We start from the raw sequence: 27,043 nt of genomic DNA, 5'->3' as shown, positions 1-27,043 counted from the left end.
ACAGACGTCCCTTTCATGAAGTCTCTGACTCCGACATTAAAGAGCTCGAGTTGGGGAGCCGGGTGTATTGCTCGCTCACGATGTTTTTCACCGCATTTAGTTTGGCCGAATGGATGATGACGTTCTAGTAATAAAAGCTAACAATGAGAAGGAAGACTTGGGAGTTTTTATTATGGTATATATTTTGATTCGCACATCCGAAGAGTGATAACCATGGCAAATCGAGTGGTGTTCTGTGAGAAGTAGATTAGGGACAAGTATTTGTGAGTCCACGTTTGGAGTATGCCAATGTGATATGGTATCTATCAAAAAATATTGAGTGCAAAACACTAAAAGTACTAATTTGCTAGTAGAATGTAGAGATATGTCTTATACTGATAGATTGAAGTATTTATAAAACTTTACTCTGAAGGAAAGGAAAATCAGCGGAGACCATATATTTCATGAACGTGTTGACATTATTATACATGTATTTTTTCCTCACCCTTACCTAACTTTACTAACAATTCAGAAAGTGAAGTTTGTTTGTTTTTTTTAATCAGACGTATTACTACTAAACTCAAAGTTTATTTTTCCTTGAGTCACTTCTAATTAGAACTCATTTCCGATTAACATTAAATCAGGGCTTCTGCTAAGGCTAAATTCTTTGGGGTCCCAGGGACCCCTTCTTCAGATTTTTAAGGGGTCCCTGTTCTTCGCCCAAATTTGAAGGGGACCCCATTGACGAAAACTGAAGGGGTACTCCGAACTTTTAATGCGTACTCTATGCAATTTTTTGCGTAAGCAGAAGCCCTGATTAAATAATTCCCCAGTTTGAACAGCTCTGCGAACTATAGGTAATAGTTAAATTCACTTTAACCATCCAAACTATAAAAGATGGATGATGAAGTATGCATGTGAAACACAGACCCGTACTAGATTAAAGTGACTTTAAGAAAAGACCTAGGCAATAAAACTCAGTCATTACTATTATTATTGACTCAGCTTTACAAACTTTGCCCAATGTAGAAGTAAAAAAAAAAAGATCACATGCATACATAGCTGCATACAGATACATGTGTGACCACCTCTGTCAATTTCTGTAGTTTTATGTAATATATTTCACTTGTAGATGAAGATGCTGAGTAGATTCTGGATACTGCTGGCACTGGTGATGGAAATTCATCCAAAATGCATCCATGACCTTATTGCAGCTCCACAAATAAGTTCCAGCTTTCATCTGCAAGGTATGATATTGCCAAAACTATTCCTTCTCCAGGTAGCACTGCTCTCTGCAGATTTAAAGTCTTTAACTGACTAAAAGTAAAAATGTTCTTTTTGTTTGTGCCTCAAGTAGATAATAATTATAATAAACTTCCTATACAAAAAGTCATGCTCAAAACTGGTATCTTATAGACAAAATACAGGGTTCCCAGGTCCTTGCAAGGTCCTTTTAAGTCCTTTTATATTGAATTTTCGCCAAAAGGCCTTTTAAGTCCTTTTATTTGCCATGCGGTCCTTTCAAATTCTCACACAGGTCCTTACATTTTCTCTGTGACCCTTTTAAGTCCTTTTATCGATAAAATATTACAACAAATTTATTTCCGGAGTAGACTTTGGCGCAAAATACCAACGATTTTTCGCTGCATTGCTATTTTAATCACATGACTACCCAGTCTCGCTCGCGGCGGGAACGTCCGTTTCGGCCTTTCGCGAGTTCACTCTCGTCGTGTCGACCACATTTCTTTGTCTGCTTAACAATTTGAAAGATGCCGGGGAAGTGCTCTTTTCAGGAGAAGTGGCTAAAGGAAGACAAGTATAAAGATTGGTTAATAAAAGACTCGAGCAATAACATTTGGCACGATGTGCTGCCTGCAAAATATCTCTGAATCTTTCATCAATGGGCGAAAGTGTTCTGAAACAGCACATGGTTACCGAAAGACACCAAAGGCAAATAAAAGTATTTCTGAAAGATGCGCGCTTTTGTGTAACTGATTACTTTCGTCATCGAGAACATCCACAGCCCGCTCAAAATCAGACGGCACCGACCAGCTCTGCAAGTGTGTCCAGTAAGTTGACAATTATTTATCTTTAGCGATTCATTTAGTTAACGATGTGGGTACTTAGAAAAACACATTAAATTAAAGCGTGCATAACATTTTGCGGTTTTTTTTCCACTTTTTATTAAGCCTATCGTCTAATTTACGGTGAAGCCAATAGCTTAAAGATCAGTAAATAGCAAAAGAATTATTTAAATAAAAGTTGAGATTTTCATTTTCTCATGATTCGAACTACAAATAGAGTTTTATACAATCACGAATCTTACTACAGCTTTGCTGCAGAAAATTGATCTGAATTTTGGCATCTGATCAGGAAAGATTAAAAAGAAAGTATAATTAATAATGTATGCTTATTATCCTATTTTACCAGCAAATACATTATTTTTTTGGATTTTAAAATCAAACAATTAACATTAAAGCTAAATCAGTTAGCTGAAAATAACTTTCATTTTCAACTATGCTGCCATCTTTATACTTTAACTTAGTTTAGTATTATTTATATTATCATGTCATTAATTATTGCTTTTTGAAACCTGTCTTTTATTCAGACAGAACATAATGTTTACAGACATAATGGTAACTTAAATGTTTTCTTTGAATAGGTTTCGTGATGAGCAATGAACGATTGAAGGCAGAGATCCTGTGGACTCTCAAGATTGTGGAATCACACTACAGTTTCAGATCTGCTGAAAAGTCTGCTGAACTGTTTCGACTTATGTTCCCAGACAGCCAAGTAGCTGCAGAATTTAAGTGCGGTCAAACAAAAGCCAGTTATCTAACTTCATTTGGGCTTGCTCCTCACTTTTCGAAATTGCTTCTGGACTGTGTAAATTCGTCGCCTGAGTATGTTCTTTTGTTTGATGAATCTTCTAACCATAAGACTCAAACTAAACAGCTGGATTTCCATGTTCGTTACTGGAGTGACAATGCTGTAAGGACTCATTACCTGACCTCGGAATTTTTGGGTCATTCCGCGGCCATAGACCTTCAACAAAGTTCAGTAAGGTAATTAGCGAATCAAACTTCAAGCAAGCTAATTTACTTCAAATTTCTATGGATGGACCTTCTGTAAACCTAAACTCTTGAGAAAATTAATAACGACATGATTACCAATCACAATGTTGGTTTGTTAAATGTGGGAGCAGCTGTGGACTCCATGTTATGCACATGGCATTTAGGCGTGGGTGCGAGGCTTCTCAATGGAGCTTGATCATTTCTTACATCTGCTTATATCTTGTTTTGTCAGAGACAGCCAGCCAGAAGAGAAGATTATATAAAAGTAACTGGTTCCACATCTTTCCAGCCAAGTTCTGTGCTCACCGATGGCTTGAAAACAATTCTGTTGCTGAAAAAGCAATTGTTATGCTTCCATACTTGGAAAAATTTGTCAAAGCTGCAATGGAGAAAAAAAATAACATTGCCAAAGACAAATCTTTTGATATTGTAAAAGCTGAGTCTTATCTACCCTTTGCTTTCATGTCGTCTGGCTTTCTTTAGTTTAATTGCCAGTATACTTGAACCTTTTTTGAGAAAATACCAAGCTGATCAGCCTCTTCTTCCTTTCCTTGTTTAGACTTACATGACATTATGAAAAAATCTGATGCACAAATTTATCAAGTCAATGTACTTAATAAATGTGAAACTGCCCTCCACTTGTGCAGGTTGATATATGCAACAGTTCTAACCATGTCAATCTGAGCATGATCGAACTTGGCTTCAGGGTTGATAGACTACTGGCTGTAGCTAAGAACAGTCATCAGTAAACGATGGAACTCTCATGGCCTTCAGAGCTGAATGCAGAGATGCAATTTTTTGAAAGCAGTTGTTCTAAAATTGCAGGATAAAATCTCCACTGAAGTACACCTAGTGAGAAACATAACTTTCTTAAACCCAAAGACCATGGGAAAAAGACAAATCAATACAAAAAATGAAAAAGGTTTGTTGTATGCCAAGGCGTGTGAAAGTTTGATGATGTGACTTGTGACAAGGTATTGTCAGAGTTCCGTAATTTTCTTGACAGTTCTGCAGGTGAGTGTGGTAGTAAGGCTTTGACCCTATGACAAAAGACTGGTGATAGTTGGTTTTATGATGCCCTTGCTGGAAAAGCAGAGTTTCAGGTGTTGTGGTCTGTTGTCAGACAGTTACTCCTATCTGCTCTCATGTCAAGCTACAGTGGAAAGGAGGATTTTCATTCAACAAAGAAACAGTAGCTGACAATCTTAGTCAGACTGCACTAAAAGCACGCAGAGTAATTCTTGATCATATTCACAGTGTGGGAGGGTGGAAAATGTTGAGATCTCCAAACCACTGATGATATCCGCTTCTAGTGCCTATGGCAGGTATGAACGTTACCTCTCTGAGCAGAAGCAGCAGAAGGAAAACAGAAGAAAAAGCAGGTCCACAGAAAGAGATTAGGAGATGAGCTGGTAATACTCACAAAAAGGCTAAAGACCACCAGTGCCGAAGAACGACACCTGCTGGAACTGGCTTGACAGACATAGTTTCCAGGCTGAAGAGCAAAAAAGTTTTTTCAACTTATTGAAAGATCTAACAACATGCGTTTGTTAGCCAAAGAACAAGAAGAAGGAGATAACAAAGATTCGTCAGACATTGATAGATTACAGAAGAAATTAAAAGGTGTTGAATTGTGACATTCAGAATTAATGTTATTTCAGTTTAAATAAGCCTGCACAATTCTGTACATGTATGCTAATGGAACATGTTAAAAAACCAGAACTATTTAGAGGAAATTAGGTTGTGTAAAGAAATTGTATTGTTTAGTATTGTAAAGCTGTAGGGGTGACAAAGAATTGAATTTCATCAATGAAACTTTTGCTTATAGTAGATGGATTGCTTTGTCATTTTGTAATCTTAATCTTATGTGTATTAGTATATCATGCTGTTTATGTATATGTTTGCATGCTGTTACATGTATGTGTAATAAGAATGCTTAAATAATATCTCAAGGTTAAAAATAAATGGGCTGTAATGCTTGACAGTTTCGACTCATTCCATCTTTGGTTTAGCATTAGGATCACACTCTTTTCATTTCCTCATCTGATCTCCAATCCTTGTGCATTCCTTGTAGTCACAAGAAAATGTTTGCGTCTACACATCTGTACAACACTAGTTGCCGCTTCCGTATTCGCAAAAAACGCTCTTTTTTTCAAAAGTTCTTTAGAAACTTACTCTTTCTTGAACTTTGATCTTCTAGTACTACTGTGCATAGCTCTATTTCTCTCTCTCTTCCATTAGAGTGTGTGTGCGAGAGAGAGACACGTGAACTGACTTTTGTATTACACCAAAGAATGGCTTTCAGGTTTTGCAATTATTACTTAGATTTCTAGAAACTTGGAACATTAACGGTGTATGTTATCAGCGCGCTAAGGACACTTTTTTAAGTTATCTAATCTAAATATGGCAGACAGGCATCAAAATTAACTCTTTGATTATTTATTACTAGAAATACATGTATTTGAGAACATAGAGAAGACCACAGATTCATAAATAATACATCTTTCCGACCACACAAGAGAAAAACTTAAGCATTGATGACTGTCACTTAGGTCCTTTCGAATGCATGAAAGGTCCTTTTAAGGTCCTTTTAAGGTCCTTTTTTGGCACCATCCCTGATCCCTGGGAACCCTGAAAATATGATGTAATTATGGGTGAGGCTCTGGTTATTACCTATACAGATCTACACTTGTTTGTTTGACTGTGACTAAATTGTGCAGAAACAAGTCCATTATCTACAGAAAAATCATAGGTTAATGTTTGAGTTGTTGCTGAAACAGGTTTTATTTTAATGTGTTTTTTACCTATTATGTCACGGCTTATAATGAAAAATACATACTATTCTGAGCAAATTTCAACATTACTAAACAGCAAATTTTGACAATATAATTTAGAGAGTTCTTTATGTGAGAAAGAGGTATATTTAGTGGCAATCGCCCCTTTCTCCCTGGAAACAATTGAATCCCATCTCCTCAACCTACTACTGCCATTTGATCGGGTCCACATCTTGCATGTGTGATTATCTCCCCTTTCTAGGGACATGGCCTGTGGCACCTCATGATGCTATTTGATCTGGTCCATGAGTAGGATAAAGTTGGCATCTAGACTCATCAGGATATATGAGTGTTTCTTGATGTTAAAATTAATATTATTTCAAGACAGTCCTGTTGAATTTTTCATTTTTATTTAGAAGTTGTTTTTGAAGAAAAAGATGCAGAGGAGTCAAAGCTCTTTCATTTGTACAGTGTATAAAGAAGAAGAAAGAAACAAGAGAGCTAAAGATGACAGCAATGAGCCACATTTCCAACCTATTCGAGTACATGTTGAATACCACCAAGTCAATGAACTTGATAGTACCATGAAGGCTGGACTGAAGAACATTGTTGCCAAGGCTGTAGCCAAAATGGATAAAATTTTATCAGGTAACTATGAAAACATTTAAAATGAAATAGTAAAAGTGTCATCCTTCGAATTCACTATAAATGTTGTGCATTGTGCTGGTTATTTGGATCCTGATTGATCGTACTCATACAGACTTGGAAAACTGTCAGATTTCTTTTTCCATTTTCTTCAGTTATTCCCATACAAGGATCGTTATTGCTTAAACGAGTTGAGGCTTGCCCTGTGGTAATCAGATCAGGAATAAACAAAGGGAAGTAAGTTGTATCAGGATTTTATTTCTGAAAGTTCAAATTTAATTTTTTTCAGATTTTCCTCTGTGTTTTATCTCACTAAGTATTATTCACATGGGACTTCTACAGTGGACAGGTTGCTAAAAGGCTGCTGTTTTAAGCAGTAGCTGATAATTATTTTTTATGAAGAATTTTATTATGCTGTGTGTGTAAGTTTGAGGTGGTGTCACTTGAGTTTTAAAGAATTTTGCTGTTTTGGTATATATTTATTTTGTTGAAATAAGAAATTTTAGCTGCTTAATTAAAACATTGCCTTTTTAAAATAGAAAATTAATAAAATAAATCTGCATTTTTTTGTAACAGATGTGCAAGAATGAAAAAAGGCTATAGAGGAGAGTCATGTCTAGAAATATTGCAGGTAAAAGGGCTGCTTTTAATGTAAGAACTGCAAAGATAATATAAGGATAGTTTTTTGTTTCAAAGTTATTTATCAATTTGGATTTATCCAGAATAATAATTTTCACATAAATCTTTCATTTACATAGAATATTCTATTTGTGTTTGGTTTATTTGTTTATTTAAGTACCAGTGGCATTGTAGAGCATTCTAATATTGTTTCCATTCTAGTTAAAAATACTTATACAAGAAAGAGAGAATTTGTACTTGAATGAATGAAGGAAAATGCTTTTTGTGCAAATTGAAAACATAATATGTACTATCCTGAAAAATATGTAATAAGAGGGAAAAATTAAATTGTACATGAAACTACTCTGAAGGGTTTAAAAATTGTTTTTAGATTCCTGATGATCATCTTGAAGGTCTGAGCTTATATAATGCAACCTACAATAAGCCTCTAGAAGAAGTATTTCTCTTTGGCACTGGTGTTAATAACACTGATCTTATCCTTTATGTGACTGCTTTGACAACAAAACTATGCCTTGCATATGTGAGTATTCAAGTGTTTATTTATTTAATCCCAAATTATTGTGAAAAATCTTTACACATTTGCAAAAAATGTAGGGAAATGTTAGTGCATGCAATTGTCTGGATAAATTATAGTTTTCCATTAGTGCACTGTCATCAAACTTTATTTGTTTTAGATGCTGAAATTAAAAAGCACAGACAAATGGCAGATCTTTAAGAATTTTTAGATTTATGCAAACAGTTAATGCAAAGAATTTTGCTTTAGATAAGTATTTCTGGTGTTTACATGACTATATCAGTATAATTATTGTTAAGTGTTTTTTTAATTATTGTTTCTTTTTTCTTCTTATACTTTAGAATGAGACAGTGACAGCATATGCATCACATTGCCAAGTAGATCATTCTGGTCGGCCTGTAGCAGGTCTGATTAACTTTTGCCCCTTTGCTTTGAAAAAATTTTGGACTAGAGAACATTTCCTTTACCAGGTAAATTCATGTTAATATGTTTTTAAAAGAACATCTAAACAGTTATCAAAGTAAAGTGTCTTGTTTTTCTGAGCCGTTTCCATTCTGATAGTTTTCTTTAAACTCTCAACAGTTGCAGGCATTTTGAACCTGAACATTTATTTAGTTTATTCATTTTCAGTAAAATATTGCCATGATCATAAAATCTTGTTGGTTTAAAAGTAAACTGCTGTAGAAGCATGAGCACACTAGAAAAGAAAGCCCAATTTAATTTCAGAACCTGTCCCTGCGTTAATGACGTATGCATGTACCTGACCTGCTAACAAGTAAGTGCTATAATCACAGATTCACAATGTGTAACTTTCACTCATGTTTGGAAAATATATATAGTTTTAATTTATACACATAATGAAGTTATGCTTTGAACGGGGATGAAAGCATGTGCATGTAGTTTTAGGTTTGTGCATGGTTGTGTGCTGCATGCATGCGCATGCAATGGTATGAATGGATATAGAAAAAAGTGAGCGTGCATCAAAATTGAGATAGAATTTACTAGGGCACACCAAAATTTTTCAGTATTATGAAAAATGCATGATGGATTATATTTGATCCTTATTGATTAATGTTTTATTTAGTTTCTATGTTATGTGTCTCATTTTTTTCTAATTGATTCTAATAAAAGTCATGTCTAAGGAAATCTAGAAAATTTAAATATATGAAAGAACTGCATGCCATTCCTATTAACTAACATAACAAAATAGTGTTTGATATCTAACAATAATACAAGAATAATTTTTAAATAGTTTTGATTTGGTGTTGATATATTAATCCTGTCAAAAATAGAGTTTGTACAAACCTTTACCATTACTGTATACAGCTCTTTGGTGTTTGTTCCAGATTGCCTTACATGAGCTACTTCATGTTTTAGGATTCTCAAATAAGCTATTCAGTCATTATCAGCACTGCACAGGTAAAGATGTGTTATCTGCTCCTGTAAAATCCTCTATACTCTTTTTCGAAAATTCCTAGCTTTGAATTCAGTTATTTTTATTGATCGTAAAATCTTTTCACTGAAAAAAGGTGTTTAGATTATCATTAAAGAAGTATACATTTCAGATAAAAGGAAATGCATACTTGTATTCACTTGTGTTTGAAAAACTCTACAAGTATATAAATAAACCACAGAAAATAATCCTTTGTAACTTAAACTTTTTTTAATATCATATAGTTTTTATAATATGCCATAGAACTGTTGACCATTTAGTGGATAGTGCAATAGCACTGTTAATTCTGTTCCCTTTGTATAAGGAGTTTATGAGTATGTTTGGGTTATGAACAGGTACAGTATGTCAAGTATATACTGACCCAGTTCGTTCAGTCGATGGTGTAATGAGGTTGGTAACCTACAACGTGGTGAACTATACTCAGCATCACTTTGGCTGCTTTTCAGAACCAGAATTTGGTGCACCGCTTGAAGCTGCCTCTTATGGATCTGTAGGTGCTCCAATTTCAAATATTTTGAGAAAGTATTGACCAACTTTATAATTTAACTTGTTTTATGTTAAAAAAAATAGTGGGATAAAGAATATTTTATGACCGGAGTAAAATATTGAGCATGGAAAATGAGCATCCATACTTTTTTTAAGTTGCATTGATTTATATCTTAATATAATTTTAATTTTTAATCTGTATATGCAGGTTTAAAAAAATGTTTTTGTTGAAAGAGTGGATATAAGCTTCTGTGTTCTATGTAAAGTTAAAGGTAGCATCACACTGGGACTCAAGAAGAATGCACACTTCTCTAATGACAGCCTTGATTGATCAGGTATGCACAAATACAATGAAATAATATTAAGAAGAATAAAAAACTATTCAGGGAAGAGCACATCATTGTAGAGAAAGAAGAGCCATCTGTATAGTGTGAATATTAGATGTTTGTTAGGAAGAAGCAATTGCCCTTTTGAGTTCTCAGAGTAAAATGATGGAAGAACTAAGTGAGTAGGTTGGTTTTAACTTATCAGGGCACTAACACAAATGCTGAACATTTTAACTAAAGTTTATGAATAATGAATCCGTGTACAACAGGAACTTGAAAAAAATTTAAATTGGAGAACATGTTTTCTTTTGTTTTCAGTCACAACTTGTTTTAGATCCTATAACTCTTTCGGTATTTCAAGACACAGGATGGTATCAGGTTGATTTCCAGCATGCAGATCGTATGATGTGGGGAAGAGGTACTTGAAACATTTTAAAGAAAATGTTAATCAAGGGTAGACAGTGTGCAACTGAATGAATTATATTTGAAAGAAACTGCTAAGCAGAATAAAGATTCTACGAAGATTTTAATAAAATTATTATATTTACATTTTGTGTAATATATATTACAATATGTTGCAATGAACTAACACAATACTTGAAACTAATAAAGGTGCTGGCTGTACATTTGGATCAGAAGATGAGTGTCTGGAGGATCCAGTGCATTTTTGCTCAAACAAGTAAGCAGTTTGTGTCTTGTGTATGTGTGTGGAGGAATAGTAAAGGAAGGGGAGATTTTCTGCCTGGTACTGCATCTGTAAAATTTTTAAAGTTCCCTTTTCTTCTGGATTATTCTTCTATGCCTGCACCATGTAACTTGTTTTTATGGACCAGTTCAAATGGTTAACTAGTGGTCTCAACTGCCATATTTTCGCCATCTTGCCGCTTTTGGAACTATGTGTCAGCTGCATAATTTAACTGTTTGATAAATTTTCTGCTATTCACCAAGATTTTTTTTCACTCTTGATACAACTGTTATACCAGTCATCATTGTGATGGCCGGAATCAACAGCTGTCTTGGGTCCCTGTCACTGTTGGAACATGTGTTACCACTCTGGGTCTTCAGAGATGTATGGATCTCTGGAATTGGGAAAGTGCATACTATGGGTGCTCCGTATTTTCTGCCAGGTTTTCCATGCTACCTCATGAGATATCTGGACAGATCTCATCTTGATATTATCTTTTCCTGCTCATAGTCTGCAGTCCTTTCTTTTGCTAAATCCCTGCATGCTTCAGGCACAGATTTTTCCACCTTTTATGTCTGTTGCTGTGTCTTTAGCTAGTTGCTTGCTATGTTTTGGTCTGCGTCATCAGTGTATGGGTATTATATACATTTTGTATTGGTTTTAATGTGCTTTCAGCATTTTGTATTATGAAAATGTTTTCAAATTGCATTGATTTACAGTATAGTGGAGTTATGAGCTATATAAATCTGCAGCATTATTATTATTAAGGTTAACTGCCCAAACATAGCTTTAGTGAAACAAACATCATGGTTTATTTTATAGGTATAGAAAATTTTTTAAAGGCGAATTGTTTTAGAAAACCTACTGATAACCATCTTCAAGCAGGTGAAACTTTGCCAACCTTATCTTTTACTTTCTACATAGCTCCAGTGGTTGTCATTATCTGCGGTATGACAAGGCAGTGTGTGACAGCAGTAAAACAAACAACAAGTGTGGAGTTTATACAGCTTTTTTGCAGGTGTTGTAATTCTGACTTCATGTCACATTTCACATGCACATTAGAAGTTCCACTCCATAGGTTTTGGGGATAGAATTTGTTTAGTCAAATTCTTAGGCTTCAGTGATGCTAATGAGGTGTTTAATTATACATTCTCTTATATGTAGCTCAGAAATAATTTTAGTGCTCTAAGTATTTCTCTTAATTTTGATTCTGATTATGTTAGAAATGAATATAGGATAACACAAGTAAAATTTATTGTAGACTTATAATAATCCTACCATGTTTTTTAAAATTTTTGTTGCTTTACAAAGCAACTCATTGTTTCTTTTCACACCATTTATCATAAGATAATGATATTATCAAATTATATACTATAAAATTACATAATTTCATTTAATATAATGCAAACATGTTTCACAATCTTTCAGGGATCATGTGTTGAAGACATGCCAGACAAATCCTCAGATCTAGAAATCTTCTCTTCTTCAAGTAGATGTGTGTTGTCAAGCATTTCCAAAGTGGTTGGTTATTAAAAATTTTTCACATTTATAATGAAAAAAAAAGAATATTTTTAATATTAATTTGCATATTTGGAGGTTTTCCTCATGAATGTCAGAGAATCATGATGAACAAATCATACTTAGATTTAAATGGCCATTTGTGGATGCAGTTTTTTGTTATTTCCTTTATTATGATATAATGATTTTATTCTTAGAGTATTATGCTGACACATTTTGGGGTGAGATTTACTTATGGATGTACAGACTGCACAAGACAATTTTTAGTTAAGAAAAATTACCTACATATCCTATCTTGAGGTTATTGTTAGGGCCATGACTGAATCATGTTTTTTTTAAAATATCATGATCAGGAACAGTCTACTGAGAAAAAAGGACAATGCTACAGGCATCGCTGTTTATCTGATGGCTCTGTTGAGATTCAGATGAATGCAGTGACTGGATCATTTGTAACTGGGGCAATATAATACAGGTAAGTTCTGTTTTCTTTTTAAATAAAGATCTGAAGCTAAAATGATTAAAATACTGTATCAGTGTTTTTTCTGGTGTGACAGCATGTCAGCCAGCTTCACTTAGAAAAATTGATTACAAAATGTTGCATGCCTGCAGGTACCTGGATTTTTTGGGGAGATCCAGTGCCCTAACAATGCAAATACATTCTGCAGCAGCATTACTACTGTAGACCCTTTGACAACAACTTCACCAACAACTTATAAAGGTAAGTCAGGGATTAAACTTTGCACATGTTGAGTTGTGAAGCATTTCCAGGCTCATTAAAGGTCTTGTGGGGGTTCATTTTGTTTCCATTTTCTTTTAACGTCATTCTATGACTTTGTAAAGATCACTGCAAGATGCTATATTACAAACTCTAAATACCTATATTCTGTTCTGGAGATACAGGCCTACTATCTAGTTTTCCTAATAGAACCACTCAAGTTTGTCTGTGCTAAAGTAGAGAATGATGAGTGTTTTCAAGCACACTACACAGTAAATGCTTTACCTTTGTTTTATTCCTCTTTCAGCTCCTTCATCAGAAATGTCAGTGTTGACTACAAGGATAATAGATGAAACTTCAAACAGTGCAGACTTCTTGCAGTCATTACAAATTAATTTTGAAGTGAATTTTATTGTACTGTATGTGATGGTTCTGGCATATTTCTTAAATTAAAATCAATGCAAATCTTTTACAAGGTAAAATCATGTAATTTCATGATTTGATAAGTTCAGTTATTTCCACTGTGCAATGTTCTATTGCTCAAAATTGCCAGGGAATGCACTCCAAACTGTATGTATGATCTTTACACAAATTAAGAACATCCATGTTTCTTGCAAAACACTGATCACTTGATTTACTCTTTCTCCACAGCTGTCAGTGTGAAAAATGTACTCTTTCTCTCAACAGCTGTCAATAGGAAAAATAATTATGTCACAAGTCAAATAGCTTTTCAGCACACAAAGCATGGAATACATGGAAGCCAACATCTGCTCATAAAGGGTACACTATTCTGTTGCTTTAGATTTTCTTTCCACGTGCCGCTTTTTTGTCCTTTTTCTTCAATCCATCAATATTGGCCTTCAGCAAGTTTCCATATGCCTGCAACAAACATCAAATATAAGTGGTCTACCCTGTCCTCTCTCACACACAGAAACCTTTATGGCTTCACATTTAAAAACTTTTGTAAAATCAGTGTACATGAAGTGTGAAAGCATGTGATTGTGAATGAGCAACTATAATAATGTAAATACTGTATTATTATTTTGTGATAGCTGGCTAACAGTGACACTCTGCTGTTCTGCAGTGTGACAAGTCACTCCTCCTCCCTCCCCCCACCAAAATAAATGCTCAAATACAAATATAACCTCTCATTTGCTTTAACTGCTGTTGATAACATGTGAATGAATTCATAAATGACATGCAGCTTATTAAAGCAAAATAAATATAAAATTATACCACATACCATTTGAAATTTTGTCACATCTTTATGGTTTATCTGTTGAAAGAAGACCATTAACAGAATATGTACCTTTTTTAAGAGCAATAACATTTGAATTCAATGTTGTTTAAAAGTCAGAGTGGTATCCTGTCCATGTCAAGCAAAATAGTAGTTCTAAGTCATGAGATTTGCACATTTAACTGGACACAATGAATTTGTTTAAACACATTTATGGGTAGGAACTTCTGTAGAGCTCACCATGCTTGTAGAGCTCACCATCAATGACGAAGAGGTGAAATCACTAGTCACTTGTAAATGGATGGATGCTAGTCATCGGATAGAATGCATTACAGAATTGTAAGGAGTTGTCACATGGTTCACACTATGCCTGCATTACCCCGAGAAATCTTGTCTCTGGACTGAAGGGACATATCAAGATCTTATAATGTTGAGGCACAAAGGAATTTGTTTATTGCCAGCACAGATGATGCTGACAAGCTCAGAAGGCCTACAACAAGCTGCAGATTCTTTACTCTGAGTATATTCTGAAGGACCAGAAGCATCACAATGCAGCAACATCTACTATATATCATCATGAGGGGTAGGGAGGGCCCTCAACATTGAAGAAAGAAAGACTTCTTTCTGAGAGATAGGAAGTATAAGGATTCAGACACACAAGCCAACATAATCTATGTACCATCATTATGAAGGCCTTCACGTAGGAAAAAGACTAACAGACTCTCATTAAGCCAGACATGGTGTTATGATCAACTGACACAATTAAGTTCAGTGAGAAATACTTGAATGTGATAACTGGAAAAGCTATAGCGTTTACATCAGATGATGGAAGCACACATCTAGTAAAGCTTAGAAGCTTCATTAGACTAAGATAACATCAGAGAATTAATGGAGCACAGTAGAAAAGCCATTGTTCATTTATATGTAAAAAGCACTTGTATATGTACATCTTGCTTTGAGCACCATAATGTTCTGCGATTTTTTTTGTGAGTACAGGGGAACCAGGGATGGGAACATGAGAACTGTTGTGCTATGTCACTGTATCAATGTTATGGCCATCATATGTTGGCCTCTGCATGAATGTGTTAACACTGGTGGGTAAGTAAGAACGCAAAGTGTAGAGAAACTACCAGATGCAGCACTCTCATCCCCAGAGCTGGTATTATTAATACTGGACTTATGATAAAATACATTTGGAAATCATCTGGTGGATATCATAACAATTACAAACAGTTTTTGAACATACCACAGTACTAATTTTTTTATTTCCAAGCGTTGCTCGTAAGAGGCACTTGTACTCATTAGGTTCATGTAATCCACCATCTCTGGGTCTTGGCTTAGTACGCCCATCATCTACATGAATTCAATTAAAAAAAAGAAGCAATTATCATCCTTAAAAATGAAATAAAAAGAATTACTATAAGGATTATAAAGATTATCAGTGTGCTAATTTTTATACTTTGACAACTCATGAACTTTAATATATGCATAACTAATTTAAATGCCACTGCAAATCTGATGAAATCTTGTTCAATGAAGCACACAATGATTATTCAAACGAAAGTGTGATATTTCGAAAGGATCGTAGCAGACATGTTGGGTGATACTTTGAAACTCAGTATTTACATAAGTATTCGGTGTGAGACAGTACTCACTGCACAATTAAAATGGAAATCACAAAACAAACTAGAAGATAATCTAGAAAATGCTTTTGTAAATTTAAGGCATAAATTCTAGGATGATAAGAACTGCTACGTGTCGTTCATTTGAATCTGCTACAGTTTATTAGCTTGAGCATCAAGATTTACAGTGTGACAAACTGAATAAAGTCATGTTTTACAAACAGAATATGAAATTAATTCGGGACAAAAACGTGAAACATAACAGAATTCAATTTTAATTCCAATCTAACGAAACAATTATTGAAAGTAGTGCGCAATGTAAAGAGGAACTCGCTAAATATTACTTAGCAACATCTATTAGTCTGTAACTCGCTTACATCTTTTCATGGTCAACATCACAGATCCAGCTGACTTTGCCTTCTGGAAGAGTTTTGTGAGCTCAAGAAGAAACTGAAAAGTAAGAAAAAAATATAATATCGCAAGGACACTTGATTTTCATGGTTTTCAAAAACTGAAAAGACATATTTGTTTTTAATACAAAGCATAGACAACACATACAACATCGTTTTCGAGCAGCATGTTGGCTATCAGAGGAAGTCGACGCCACGACGTCCTGGCAGAGAGAGTTACCTCTAGTTCTCCCTGGAGTAAAGTTAAATAAGGAGACTTTGCCGGCACTTTTGTTTCAACTCACGTAAGAGAAAGAATCCACAAATACCTTCGCGTTTTCCAAAAACCTTATTTAGTAGTTAAGATAAGATTTAAAACATATATTTATATACCTCTGTCATCAACAGAGTCATGACAACTGATACACAATCAAGAGAAGAGAACATCACAGAGGATGAGGCAGCGTTGTATGACAGACAGATTCGTCTTTGGGGATTAGACGCACAGAAACGGTAAAACAATTATTCAGTTAAGAAAATGTAATAAAAAAATTAATTTGAATGTGCATGCATATATATACGTATTGTAATCTTTGTGCATTGATGCTTGAATTACTAATGAATGCATTTATCATTTTATGGGCAAATTTATTTAAACCTATACCATAAAACAATATTAAATCAAAAACAAAATCTAGGAGACTGTTGAAATGTTCTGACAGATCGGTCAATGAAAAAGTTCGAACCATAAAATTTCCATGACATAAATGTGATAAGACTTACAATTTTGGATTAGTCCTTGATAAAGCAAAGTTGTGAGGTTGCTGTATTCTTTTATTTATTTGTTTTGGTTAGCAGTAATTAATGTCCTTTCTTAGATTAACTTAAAGAATACATTACAGACTGCGAGCTGCAAGTATACTACTGATTGGCTTAAGAGGACTGGGTGCAGAGATTGCCAAGAACATAGTGTTGGCTGGAGTCAAATCTCTCACTTTGTTGGATAGCACAAAGGTCAGCTTATCCTTGTTTTGTGCTTTTTACTTGTTTCCAAGTTTTAAAATGAAATGATATTAGACTTTATGTATTTGAATTGTCGAAGAATGTTGTAGTGTATGTGTTAGCAAATGTTTAGTTATATTGCAGTTCCTTGATTAAATATAAACACTTCTTCTTTTTCAAGTATGCACTCTTTTTTAACTTAAATTTGTAACATCTGCCAAAAAAGACATTCAGACTTGATAAAGATATTTACCAAAATGTTTAGTTAGTTTTAGTTTAGTTCTTGTTACTCCTCGAGGAGTATAGGGCCACAACAACACCTTGCCAGAGGACCCAATAACTACCAGAAGGACTAAAACAAATTAGTTTTCTTTTATTTTAAGCAGATGAAGATGACACAGCATCACAGTTTTTGATTCCTCACTCAGAAATTGGTCAAAATGTGAGTTGGTTTACTTTGCTTTCACACTAAAAATTTCAATATTTATTAGTACTATTTAAAGAAATGTGTATATTATTACAGGAAATATTAAAATTTAATAAGTTTCATATATTGCTGTTTGCCTATCCTTGCATTGTTTTTCATAGAAGAATCTAGAAAAGGAACTGTTCAGTTTATAGTGAGACACTGCAAAGTTTTTTTCCCCCCTTATGTGTTATTTATAAACCCTGATAACTCACAACGTTATTAACATTTTTTTAAGTTTGTGATAAAATTGGTTTTGTAATTGCAGAGAGCACAAGCCTCTTTGGAACGCACTCAGCAACTGAATCCAATGGTGCGTGTAACTGTGGACACTGAGAGCATCGATGATAAAGACGATAGCTTCATTGCTTCTTTTGATGTAGTCTGTGCTACAGGTTGTGGTGTTTCAACATTGATGCGTCTTGATGCCGTATGTCGTTCCCATGGTGTTAAATTTTATGCAGGAGATGTTTTTGGATATTATGGCTTCATGTTTGCTGATCTTGGAACACACCATTATGCAGAGTATGACTTTTCTTCTTTTTTATTCTTGTGTCTTTTAGTGCTTTTTTTAACCATTCAAAAAAACAACTTCGCTTATATAGCGCTTTATCCCTGCCCTATGGGCAAGCCAAAGGTTTAAAAAAATAAATCTTCAGGGGCACAGTACTGACAGATCTTAACTGAATACATTGTTGCAAGAGCAAAAAATTCCAGAAAAAAATATAATACATGTCAACATTTCAAAAAAAAAAAACTCCACAGGTTCTGGGACAGGATATTTTCTTCAATTGAAATAGGGCTTGAAAGAAAATGGATTGTCTTATTTTTCCTTAATTACACTCTCACAGTTGAAAGTGAGTGTGCAAACTTCTGTGTGCTGTTCACTCTTTCATTTTATGAGTCTAACAGAAGTACAAATTCAGGCCTTTAGGGGAATGTTTCCTGTATCTTTTTTTCTGTCATGCAGGGAAATGTTTTCTGGTATGGTCATAATGACTTTTAAAAAAAATTATGTAGATTATGTTTGCCTTGAAAGGAAAATGGCTATACTCAAAACTTAAGAGATCTGGCACTAAACATGTTTACTTCTTACTGCATACTGGCACTGCTTTTGCTTCATTCATACTTTGAAAGTGAGCCTTTTTGGTTTTTGCTACTTTATCACTCACACCCACACAAACATAAACATTTACAAGAAAATAGTGTTTAATAAGAATTTCTGAAAAAAAATATCATGTAAATTGAACATAATAGTTTAACTGACAGCTGTCCAAAAGCGGGTGTGATATTTTCTTATGTAAGGATTTTAGACACTTTAGGCATTGCTGCCCTCTTGGAATGGCTGTTTTGCTAGTCTCGTCCTTAAGTCATTTTATACCTAAAATCCCTGAGTTGTAGAAACTGCCTTGGCAGATCTGTTACTGTGCATGTTGATTCAGTTTCACCATAAGATTTACGTATATATCTTGTCCTCTGGCTTTATGCAGTTAATTTGCATGTATGAAATGTGGTGTCGACTACTTACCACGCAAAGAGGGAGAGAACATTGTTGCGAACTGTTGTGAACTATATTCTTATAAGTGAACGTGACAAGACATTTCTAATTACATTATATTCGATTTAAATTACTTACTTCCATTAGAGAAAAAGATTAGAAAGGCAAATTGGTTGTTGAAATTTTTCATACAGAGACATAATAAAACCCAGAGTAGTACCAAAGATGGATGCAAATGAAGATGGTGAGGAGCCAGTTGCCAAGAAAATAAAAGGTGAGGAATTGGAGACTGTCACTGTTAAAAAGGTTCATTAAAATTTGTTGAATGTGAAAACATGAATATACATTAGGACGAAATATTTTCATAGTGTTAACTATTTTTCACGTTCATTCTTCATGTTGTGATTCATTGTTCATGCCAAGTTTAAATCAATCTCTTAGTTGCCTTGTTTAAAACTGAGTGCAGAGGGTAAAATTTCTTTGCACATGAAAGGCCATAGAAGTTATTGTGAGTAACAATAAGATTGTTGCAGATTGTACGCCACCTAAGTTTGAGGTACATTTCAAGTCCTATATTTTATGAACAGGTTATGGAGTTTCCAAGTCTTGATGCAGTGCTGAAAATAAAATTTGATTCTGGAAACACAGAAGCGAAGAAAGACTAACATATCCCATCTACTTATTACAGAGCGGTAAATATTGATAATGTTTGTGTGGCTCTAGTAGCTCTTCTGTGTAAAATGGATGATTATAAAAAAATAAAACTTTTGATGTTTCAGCAGGTTGTTTTTTTCCTTTGCTTAAATAGTTTAGAAGTCTTAAAATTGAAACTTGATTGAAAAAAAACTCCTAGTTTATTTTCAGAATAGTTATTAAAAATTATTTTCATATTTTCCAGCTTTTCTAGATTTCATAGAACAACAGAAAAGACATCCAAGCACTTCATCATTTGAGAATGACCAGTCTGTTCTTGCTAAAATTCGTCAAAACACTATTTCTGAAACTGGTGTTGATGAAGGAACATCCAGGAGACTTTTCCAAGGATACATCGATGGTTTATATTATAGCTAAGGCAATGCAGATTAGGGAATTTGGGAATTTAAAAAGTGAGCTACCTGGAATGTAATTGAAGGCTATATAAGATCATGTGCTAGCTGGATATACCTAAAACAGCTCTTATGTTGAGAAAACAATTTCATTTCAAATACTTTATCTGTTTATGTTTTAAATAATTTTTTTTAAATATGCAAATGAGATGCTACAGATTAATTGCTGTTTCTTCCTTTCTTTTTTCATGATTTTTGCGACTACCCAACTTATTTAACTTAGTACTAGCCTCTATCATTTTAGGTTTTGCTTTGGACAGCTGAGTCCTGTATGCGCCATTGTAATGATATCATGGCCAAGAATATAATAATCAATGGTACCACCGTTAAAAATAACCAATTAGATCTAACCCTTAATATGTTAATCCTTAGCAGGTGTGCACTTCAAGTATTCTTGTCACATAATTTATGCAGTGTAGACGTTAGACATCTAAAAATATCTTGTGAATATTGAAAGCACTTTGACAAAGGTGGACCAGTGATTTCTTTTACGAGATGACACTTAAGTTAGAGAGATGAAGGGCTACAGTAGCTCTTTATCAAAGTTGTCTCCCTGATAGTGAGCTGGCATACGCGCAGTGCATTGTCAGCAGGTTCCCAGTCCTTTGCAAGTCCTTTTAATCCTCTTTATATGAATTTCGCCAAGCCTTTTAATCCTTTTATTTGCCATGCGGTCCTTTCAATTCTCACACAGCGTCGCCTTACATCTCTGTGACCCTTTTAAGTACCTTTTATCGATAATAAATATTACCACAAATTTATTATCCGCCGATAGACTTGCGCAAAATACCGCACGCATTTTCGCAGCTTGCTATTATAATCAAATGTCGCCAGTCTCGTCTCGGCGGCCGTTCGCCTTTCTCTGAGTTCACTCTCGTCGTGTCCGCCCATTCTTTGTCTAACAATTTGAAAGATGCGCGACAGAGCTTTTCAGGAAAGTGCTCTTTCAGGAAAGACAGACAGTCTCTTTTCAGGAGAAGATGGTAATAATGTTAGACAATATAACGAGTGGTTATAAAAAGACTCTAAACAATTTCACGAATGGGGAAAGTGTTCTGAAACCACAACGAAATGACACCAGCACATGCGTAAAGACCCAAAAGGCAATAAAAGTATTTTCTGGAAGTGCGTGCGCTTTTGTGTAACTGATTACTTTCTCAATCGAGAACATCCAGCCGCTCAAACAACGCACCGACCAGCTCTGCAATTGGCTGATCAGTAAGTTGACAATTTATGTATCTTTAGCGATCATTTCAGTTAACGAGTGCGCGGTACTTAAAAAACACATTAAATTAAAGCGCTGCATAAATTTTGCCGTTTTTGTCCACTCTTTATTAAGCCTATCGTCTTAATTTACGGTAAGCCAAATAGCGTTAAAGATCAGTAAATAGCACAAGAATATTTAAATTAAAGTGAGATTTCATTTCGCATGATTCGAATCACATAGGTTTTATACAATCACGAACCTAGCTACAGCTGATTGCTGCAGAAAATTGATCTGAATTTTGCTCTGATCAGGAAAGATAAAAAGAAGTTAATAATTAATAATTGTATTGCTTATTATCCTTTTTACCAGCAAATATACATTATTTTTGGATTTTTAAAATCAAACAATTTAACTATTAAGCTTAAATCATTAGCTGAAATAATTTTCATTTTCAACTATGCTGCCCATCTTTATACTTATAGTTTCAGTATTATTTTTATTATCATGTCATTAATATTGCTTTTTGAAACTGTCTTTCTTCAACAGAACATAATGTTTACAGCAAATGTAACTTAAAGGTAGTTCTTGCATAGGTTTTCGTGGAATGAGCAAGAACGAGTTGAAGGCAGGCAGATCCCGTGACTCTCAGATTGTGGAATCACACTACAGTTTCAGATCTGCTGAAAAGTCTGCGCTGATTTCGACTTATTTCCCACAGCCAAGTAAGCTGCAGAATTTACAAGTGCGGTCAAGCAAGCCAGTTATCTAACTTCATTTGGCTGCTCCTCACTTTTCGAAATTGCTTCTGACTGTGTAAATTCGTCCGCTCTGAGTATGTTCTTTTGTTGAGAATCTTCAACATAAGACAAACTAAACACTCCGTTTCCATGTGTGTTACTGGAGTGACAATGCTGTAAGGACTCATTACCTGACCTCGGAATATCTATTTATGGGTACATTCCGCTCGCCATAGACCTTCAACAAAACAAGTTCAGCTAGGTAATGTAGCGAGATCAAACTTCAAGCAGCTAAATACTTCAAATTTAAATGGCATGGACCTTCTGAAACCTAAAACTCTGACGAAAATTAATACGACTAATCTATTACTCAATCACAATGTGTGGGTTTGTTAAATGTGGGCAGCGTGACTCCATGTTTGCACAATGCAATTTAGCGTGGGTGCGAGGCATCCTTCATCAAGTGGTAGCTGAGTCATTGTCTAACATTCTGCTTATATCCATAGTTGTTCAGAGACCAAGCCAGCCAGAAGAGAAGATTATATAAAAGCCTAACTGGTTCCACATCCTTTCCCAGCCAAGTTCTGTGGCCTCACCGATCCTTGAAACATATTCTGTGACCTGAAAAAGAATTTTCTATGCTTCGATCTTTTGGAAAATTTGTCAACTGCAATGAGAATAAAAATAACATTCCAAGAACAAATCTTTATATTTGTAAAGCTGGATCTTATCTACCCCTTCTTCATGTGTCTGCTTTTCTTTAGTTTAATTGTCCAGTAATACTGAACCTTTTTTGAGAAAAATACCAGCTGATTCAGCCTCTTTTCCTTTCCTTTGTCTAGACTTACATGACATTATGGAAAAATCTGATGCACAAATTTCATCAATCAATGTACAGTAAATGTAAACTGCCCTCCACTGTGCAGTTAGATATATGCAACAGTTCTAACCATTCATCGAGCATTATCGACTTGCGTTCAGGTGATAACTACTGCTGTAGCTAAGAAACAGTCATCAGTAACGATGAACTCTCAGGCCTTCACGCTGAATGCAGAATTTTTTGAAAGAGTTGTTCTAAATCCTGCAGATAAATCTCCACGAAGACAACCCTAGTGAGAAACAATACTTCTTAAACCAAAGACCTAATGGGGAAAAGACAAATCAATACAAAATGAAAAAGTTTTTTTGTAATGCCAGTGTGAAAAGTTTTATGATATGACTCTGTGACAGTATTTGTCAGTAGTTTCCGTAATTTTCCTGGAACAGGTTCTAGCGTGAGTGTCGTAGTAAGGCTTATCGACCTATGACACAAAGCATAGTTGTTTATGATGCCCTTCTGGAAAAGCAGATGTTTCATGTTTGTGTCTGTTTCAGACAAGTTACTCCTACTCTTATGTCAAGCTAAGTGAAAAGTTTTTCATAACAAAGAAACAGTAGCTGACATTTAGTCAACTGCACTAAAAGCACCAGAGATAATTTATCATATTCACAGTGTGGAGGGGGGAAAATGTTGAGATCTCCTAAACCTACGTGATATCCGCTTTAGTGCTATGGCAGTATACGTACCTCTCTGAGCAGAAGCAGCAGAAGGAAAATCGAAAAAACAGTCCACAGAAAGGCTTAGAGATGAGCTGTAATACTCACAAAACGATAAGACCCATGCCGAAAGAACGACACTGCTGGAACTGGCTGACCAACATGTTTCCAGGGTGAAGGAGCAAAAAAGTTTTTCACTTATTGAAAGAGATTCTAACAAAATGCGTTGTTTCAGTCCAAAACAGAAGAGGATAAAAAGATTCACGTCAACGATGATAGATACAGGAAAGAAATTAAAAACGTTGAATGTGACATTCAGAATTAATGCTTTATTTCAGTTTAATAGCCTGCACAATTCTACAGTTATGCTACTGAACTGTTAAAAACAGAATATTTAGAGAAATTAGTTGTGTAAAGAATTGTATTGATTTTAGATTTGTTAAAGCTTGTAGGGTGACAAAGATACTGATTTCACTCAAGAAATTTTGCTCGATAGTAGAGCGATTGCTTTGTCATTTGTAATCTTATCTTAGGTTATTAGTACATGCTGTTTATGTACTATGTTTGCATGTATATGGATGTGAAAAGAATGCTTAAAAATATCTCAAGGTTAAAGAATAAAGGCGTAAATCTTGACAGTTTCGACTCATTCCATCTTTGTTTAGCGATTTAGGATACACTCTTTTCATTCCTCATCTGAATCCTCGTCCTGGCATCCTTGTCATCACAAGAAAATGTTTTGTCTACACATCTGTTATGCACTAGTTGCCCTTCCGTATCGCAAAAAACGCCTTTTTTCAAAAGTTCTTTAGGAAACTATAGCTGTGCGTTGAACTTGATCTTCTAGTACTACTGTGCTTACTCTATTCTACTCTCTCTTCCCATTAAGTTGTGGCGACGAGAGAGACACGTGAAACTGACTTTTGTATTACACCAAAGAATGGCTTTCAGGTTTTGCAATTATTATTACTTAGATTTCTAGAAACTGGAACATTAACGGTGTATTTATCAGCGCGCTAAGGACACTTTTTAAGTTATCTAATCTAAATATGCGCAGACAGGCATCAAAATTAACTCTTTGATTATTTATACTAGAAATACATGTATTGAGAACATAGAGAAGACCACAGATCATAAATAATAACATCTTTCCGACCACACAAGAGAAAAAAACTTAAGCATTGATGACGTCACTTAGCGTCCTTCGAAATGCATGAAAGGTCCTTTTAAGGTCCTTTTAAGGTCCTTTTTTGGCACCATCCCTGATCCCTGGGAACCCTGTGTCAGGTCAGCTATGAAAATAAAAGCAAAGCCAATACAGCAGTATTTTTCAATGGTTGCAGTGATCTTCACTGGCTGTGCTGTTACCATGTGCTGCTATCAGTCACGTCACCTTGGTGGCTTGTGTTCAATTTCTTCCCTTTGGCTAGTCTGTGTTGAAACTTGTGCTACTGAGACTGTTCAGCTACAGAGACTTCCGAGCTCAACTCTTTCTGCCTCTCAGGACTGACCGTGAAAAGATGTCACCTCAATCCCTGTAATCTTGGATTAAAGCAATAATTATGTCAAGTCTTTCACTGCAGATTACTTCATGTGCACACTCATGACAGTTGCTACTAGTCCCATCTTTCATTGTAACGTTGTCTTGTTGGATATTATGCTCGCAGTTGGCAGATATTCTGATTCTGCTTTTGGTTGGTTCTATTTGAGAGACTTTTTCCGCTTACACTGCTTCATTGGCACTGTTGGGACCAATCTCATCAGTGCAACAGGCCACCATCTGACTATCACAGGTGGGCTGTTTTTACTTCCCACAACCTGATCTCTGTTCTCCTGTGGTAATGTCATCTGTGATGCAGTCAAAGAAGAATAAAAATTTTGAGAGTAAATTCTCTTCAAGACTTATCACATGACATGATGTTGAGGCCCTCTCAACCTCCCCACTTTTAGAGTGAACTGTTGGTCCAGAAATGTGCTGCATTGCCTTTGCCTTTATAGCTATCAGAAGGCAGTTGCTCACCTGACCAGTGGAGCACTCTGCATGCAAGGCACATGCCAACTCATGTCAAGAAGACAACTTTTGATGGTTAAAGAGGTTGTGTAACCCTGGTCAAGTCATCTAGTAAGTCTCAAAGAAAGAGAATTTACACTCAGAATTGTATTTTTTGGTAGTATCTAGTTCATACAAAAGTGTATTTCCTTTATTCAACTTTTTTACCAGTACTTTATTGTCATATTGAAAAAGCTGCACATAGTAACCAGCTGTCAACTTATATTTTAACATTTCTGGTGAGGGTGAATATGAATAGCTCAGTGAGGCTTTACCTTAAAGCCAGTAATAGAGAAACATTGAAATTTGTTTTTAAAAAAAAGCTTAACTGGAGATAAGATTTAAACATTTAATGTCATAAGAAGACTTATCGACTGGACTTTTCTTGTCACTGTTGCAGGCTGTCTCTCAAAAGGATCCTCCTCATAAGAATTTTTTCTTCTACAATGGCACAGATGATGGTGGAATAGTCATAGCTGTTGAGAGCTGAAAGACTGAATTACACGTATAATTAATATATAACACTGAATTAAGACGTATAATTCATGACAAAGCCATCTAGCATTGAAGCTGAAATAAAAGTACATCATGCACTTTGTTATTCTGCTTTGTTTTGCAACCTGAACCTGTAATCAGTGCATAGTTTTATACTTGTGTGACATGACTTCCTTTTTTTGCGGAAAATAAACAAAATATTGAAATATTTTTATAAGTGTTTAAAGTTCATGGCCTTACCTACAGAGAGACTCGAAAGGTTTTAACAAGTTTATAGTAGTTCATACTATAAAGAAATCTCTGTGAAGAAGCTCACTCCCTCAGATCTAGTTGTCATCTTTTCTGCAGATGCATCAACTCTAGAGGAGTCAACAGTTGTCATGTCCATCATAAAATGAAATATAAATAACATGAATATTGGTAGAGCCATACTTGTGTGATGCAACACAGAAGTAAAATGAGCTCCCGGACAGGGTGGAGGAGTATTTGGGTTTTCAAAAATTATATTCCACGAACGTGAGTGTAAAGCTGTTCACAGAATGATTGTTGCTTGACACATAAACCCCTACATGTACAGGTGTTCTTCATTTCCTGTAATTTGTTCCACAATTGAATTCAATAGAATGAAGAGCAAATATAGTCCTAACTCATTATCTCACCACCCATTATCTTGTCAAGCCTTTTTCCACACTTTGTGCACGAAGGGATTTCCCCATATTATCCCTAGTTATCCTCTTTATTTCACCACCTGAGTTAGTCAGATGTTGGTGAGATAAGTTGGGATTGTAAATTTGTTTGAACAAGAAAAAGCCAATTGACTGATTTTTAAGAGATTTATTTTATTGTTACTCTGTGGCTATTTGAAATAAATGCATCATTTTCAAACATGA

General features: G+C 35.0%; 3 protein-coding genes across 5 annotated transcripts; 2 read left to right on the top strand and 1 right to left on the bottom strand.

Annotated features, from left to right (window-relative positions):
- The first annotated feature begins 39 nt into the window (after nt 1-39).
- LOC112563302 (leishmanolysin-like peptidase) lies at nt 40-13,498 on the top strand. Of its 3 annotated transcripts, none has more exons than XM_025237169.1 (17): nt 40-175; nt 1,112-1,226; nt 6,299-6,475; nt 6,628-6,709; nt 7,049-7,103; nt 7,482-7,631; nt 7,967-8,095; nt 8,972-9,044; nt 9,525-9,568; nt 9,831-9,899; nt 10,209-10,308; nt 10,503-10,569; nt 11,500-11,593; nt 12,004-12,096; nt 12,447-12,565; nt 12,703-12,811; nt 13,116-13,498. In XM_025237169.1, exons 1-15 carry the CDS (start codon nt 110-112, stop codon nt 12,558-12,560), a joined length of 1,428 nt encoding a protein of 475 aa, XP_025092954.1. In that variant the 5' UTR covers nt 40-109; the 3' UTR covers nt 12,561-12,565; nt 12,703-12,811; nt 13,116-13,498. The 3 variants fall into 3 exon arrangements, with proteins under 3 accessions (XP_025092954.1, XP_025092952.1, XP_025092953.1); XM_025237167.1 differs by having other exon boundaries at nt 9,414-9,568; XM_025237168.1 differs by having other exon boundaries at nt 160-298; nt 9,414-9,568.
- LOC112563305 (signal recognition particle 14 kDa protein-like) lies at nt 13,086-16,314 on the bottom strand. The gene is made up of 5 exons (XM_025237172.1): nt 16,226-16,314; nt 16,045-16,117; nt 15,292-15,398; nt 14,052-14,084; nt 13,086-13,687 (listed from the first exon to the last, which is right to left on the bottom strand). The coding sequence occupies exons 1-5, from the start codon at nt 16,244-16,246 to the stop codon at nt 13,607-13,609; spliced, it is 315 nt and encodes a 104-aa protein (XP_025092957.1). The 5' UTR covers nt 16,247-16,314; the 3' UTR covers nt 13,086-13,606.
- On the top strand, nt 16,303-27,043 carry LOC112561631 (SUMO-activating enzyme subunit 1-like). The gene is made up of 8 exons (XM_025234211.1): nt 16,303-16,361; nt 16,465-16,569; nt 16,959-17,070; nt 17,441-17,500; nt 17,793-18,049; nt 19,217-19,328; nt 19,610-19,684; nt 26,059-27,043. Exons 2-8 carry the CDS (start codon nt 16,469-16,471, stop codon nt 26,146-26,148), a joined length of 807 nt encoding a protein of 268 aa, XP_025089996.1. The 5' UTR covers nt 16,303-16,361; nt 16,465-16,468; the 3' UTR covers nt 26,149-27,043.

Source organism: Pomacea canaliculata, linkage group LG4, assembly GCF_003073045.1.
Source record: "Pomacea canaliculata isolate SZHN2017 linkage group LG4, ASM307304v1, whole genome shotgun sequence".
Classification (NCBI taxonomy): Eukaryota; Metazoa; Mollusca; class Gastropoda; order Architaenioglossa; family Ampullariidae; genus Pomacea; species Pomacea canaliculata.
The sequence above is the reverse complement of the archived record's forward strand: the minus strand, read 5'-3'. Positions and strand labels throughout refer to the sequence as shown.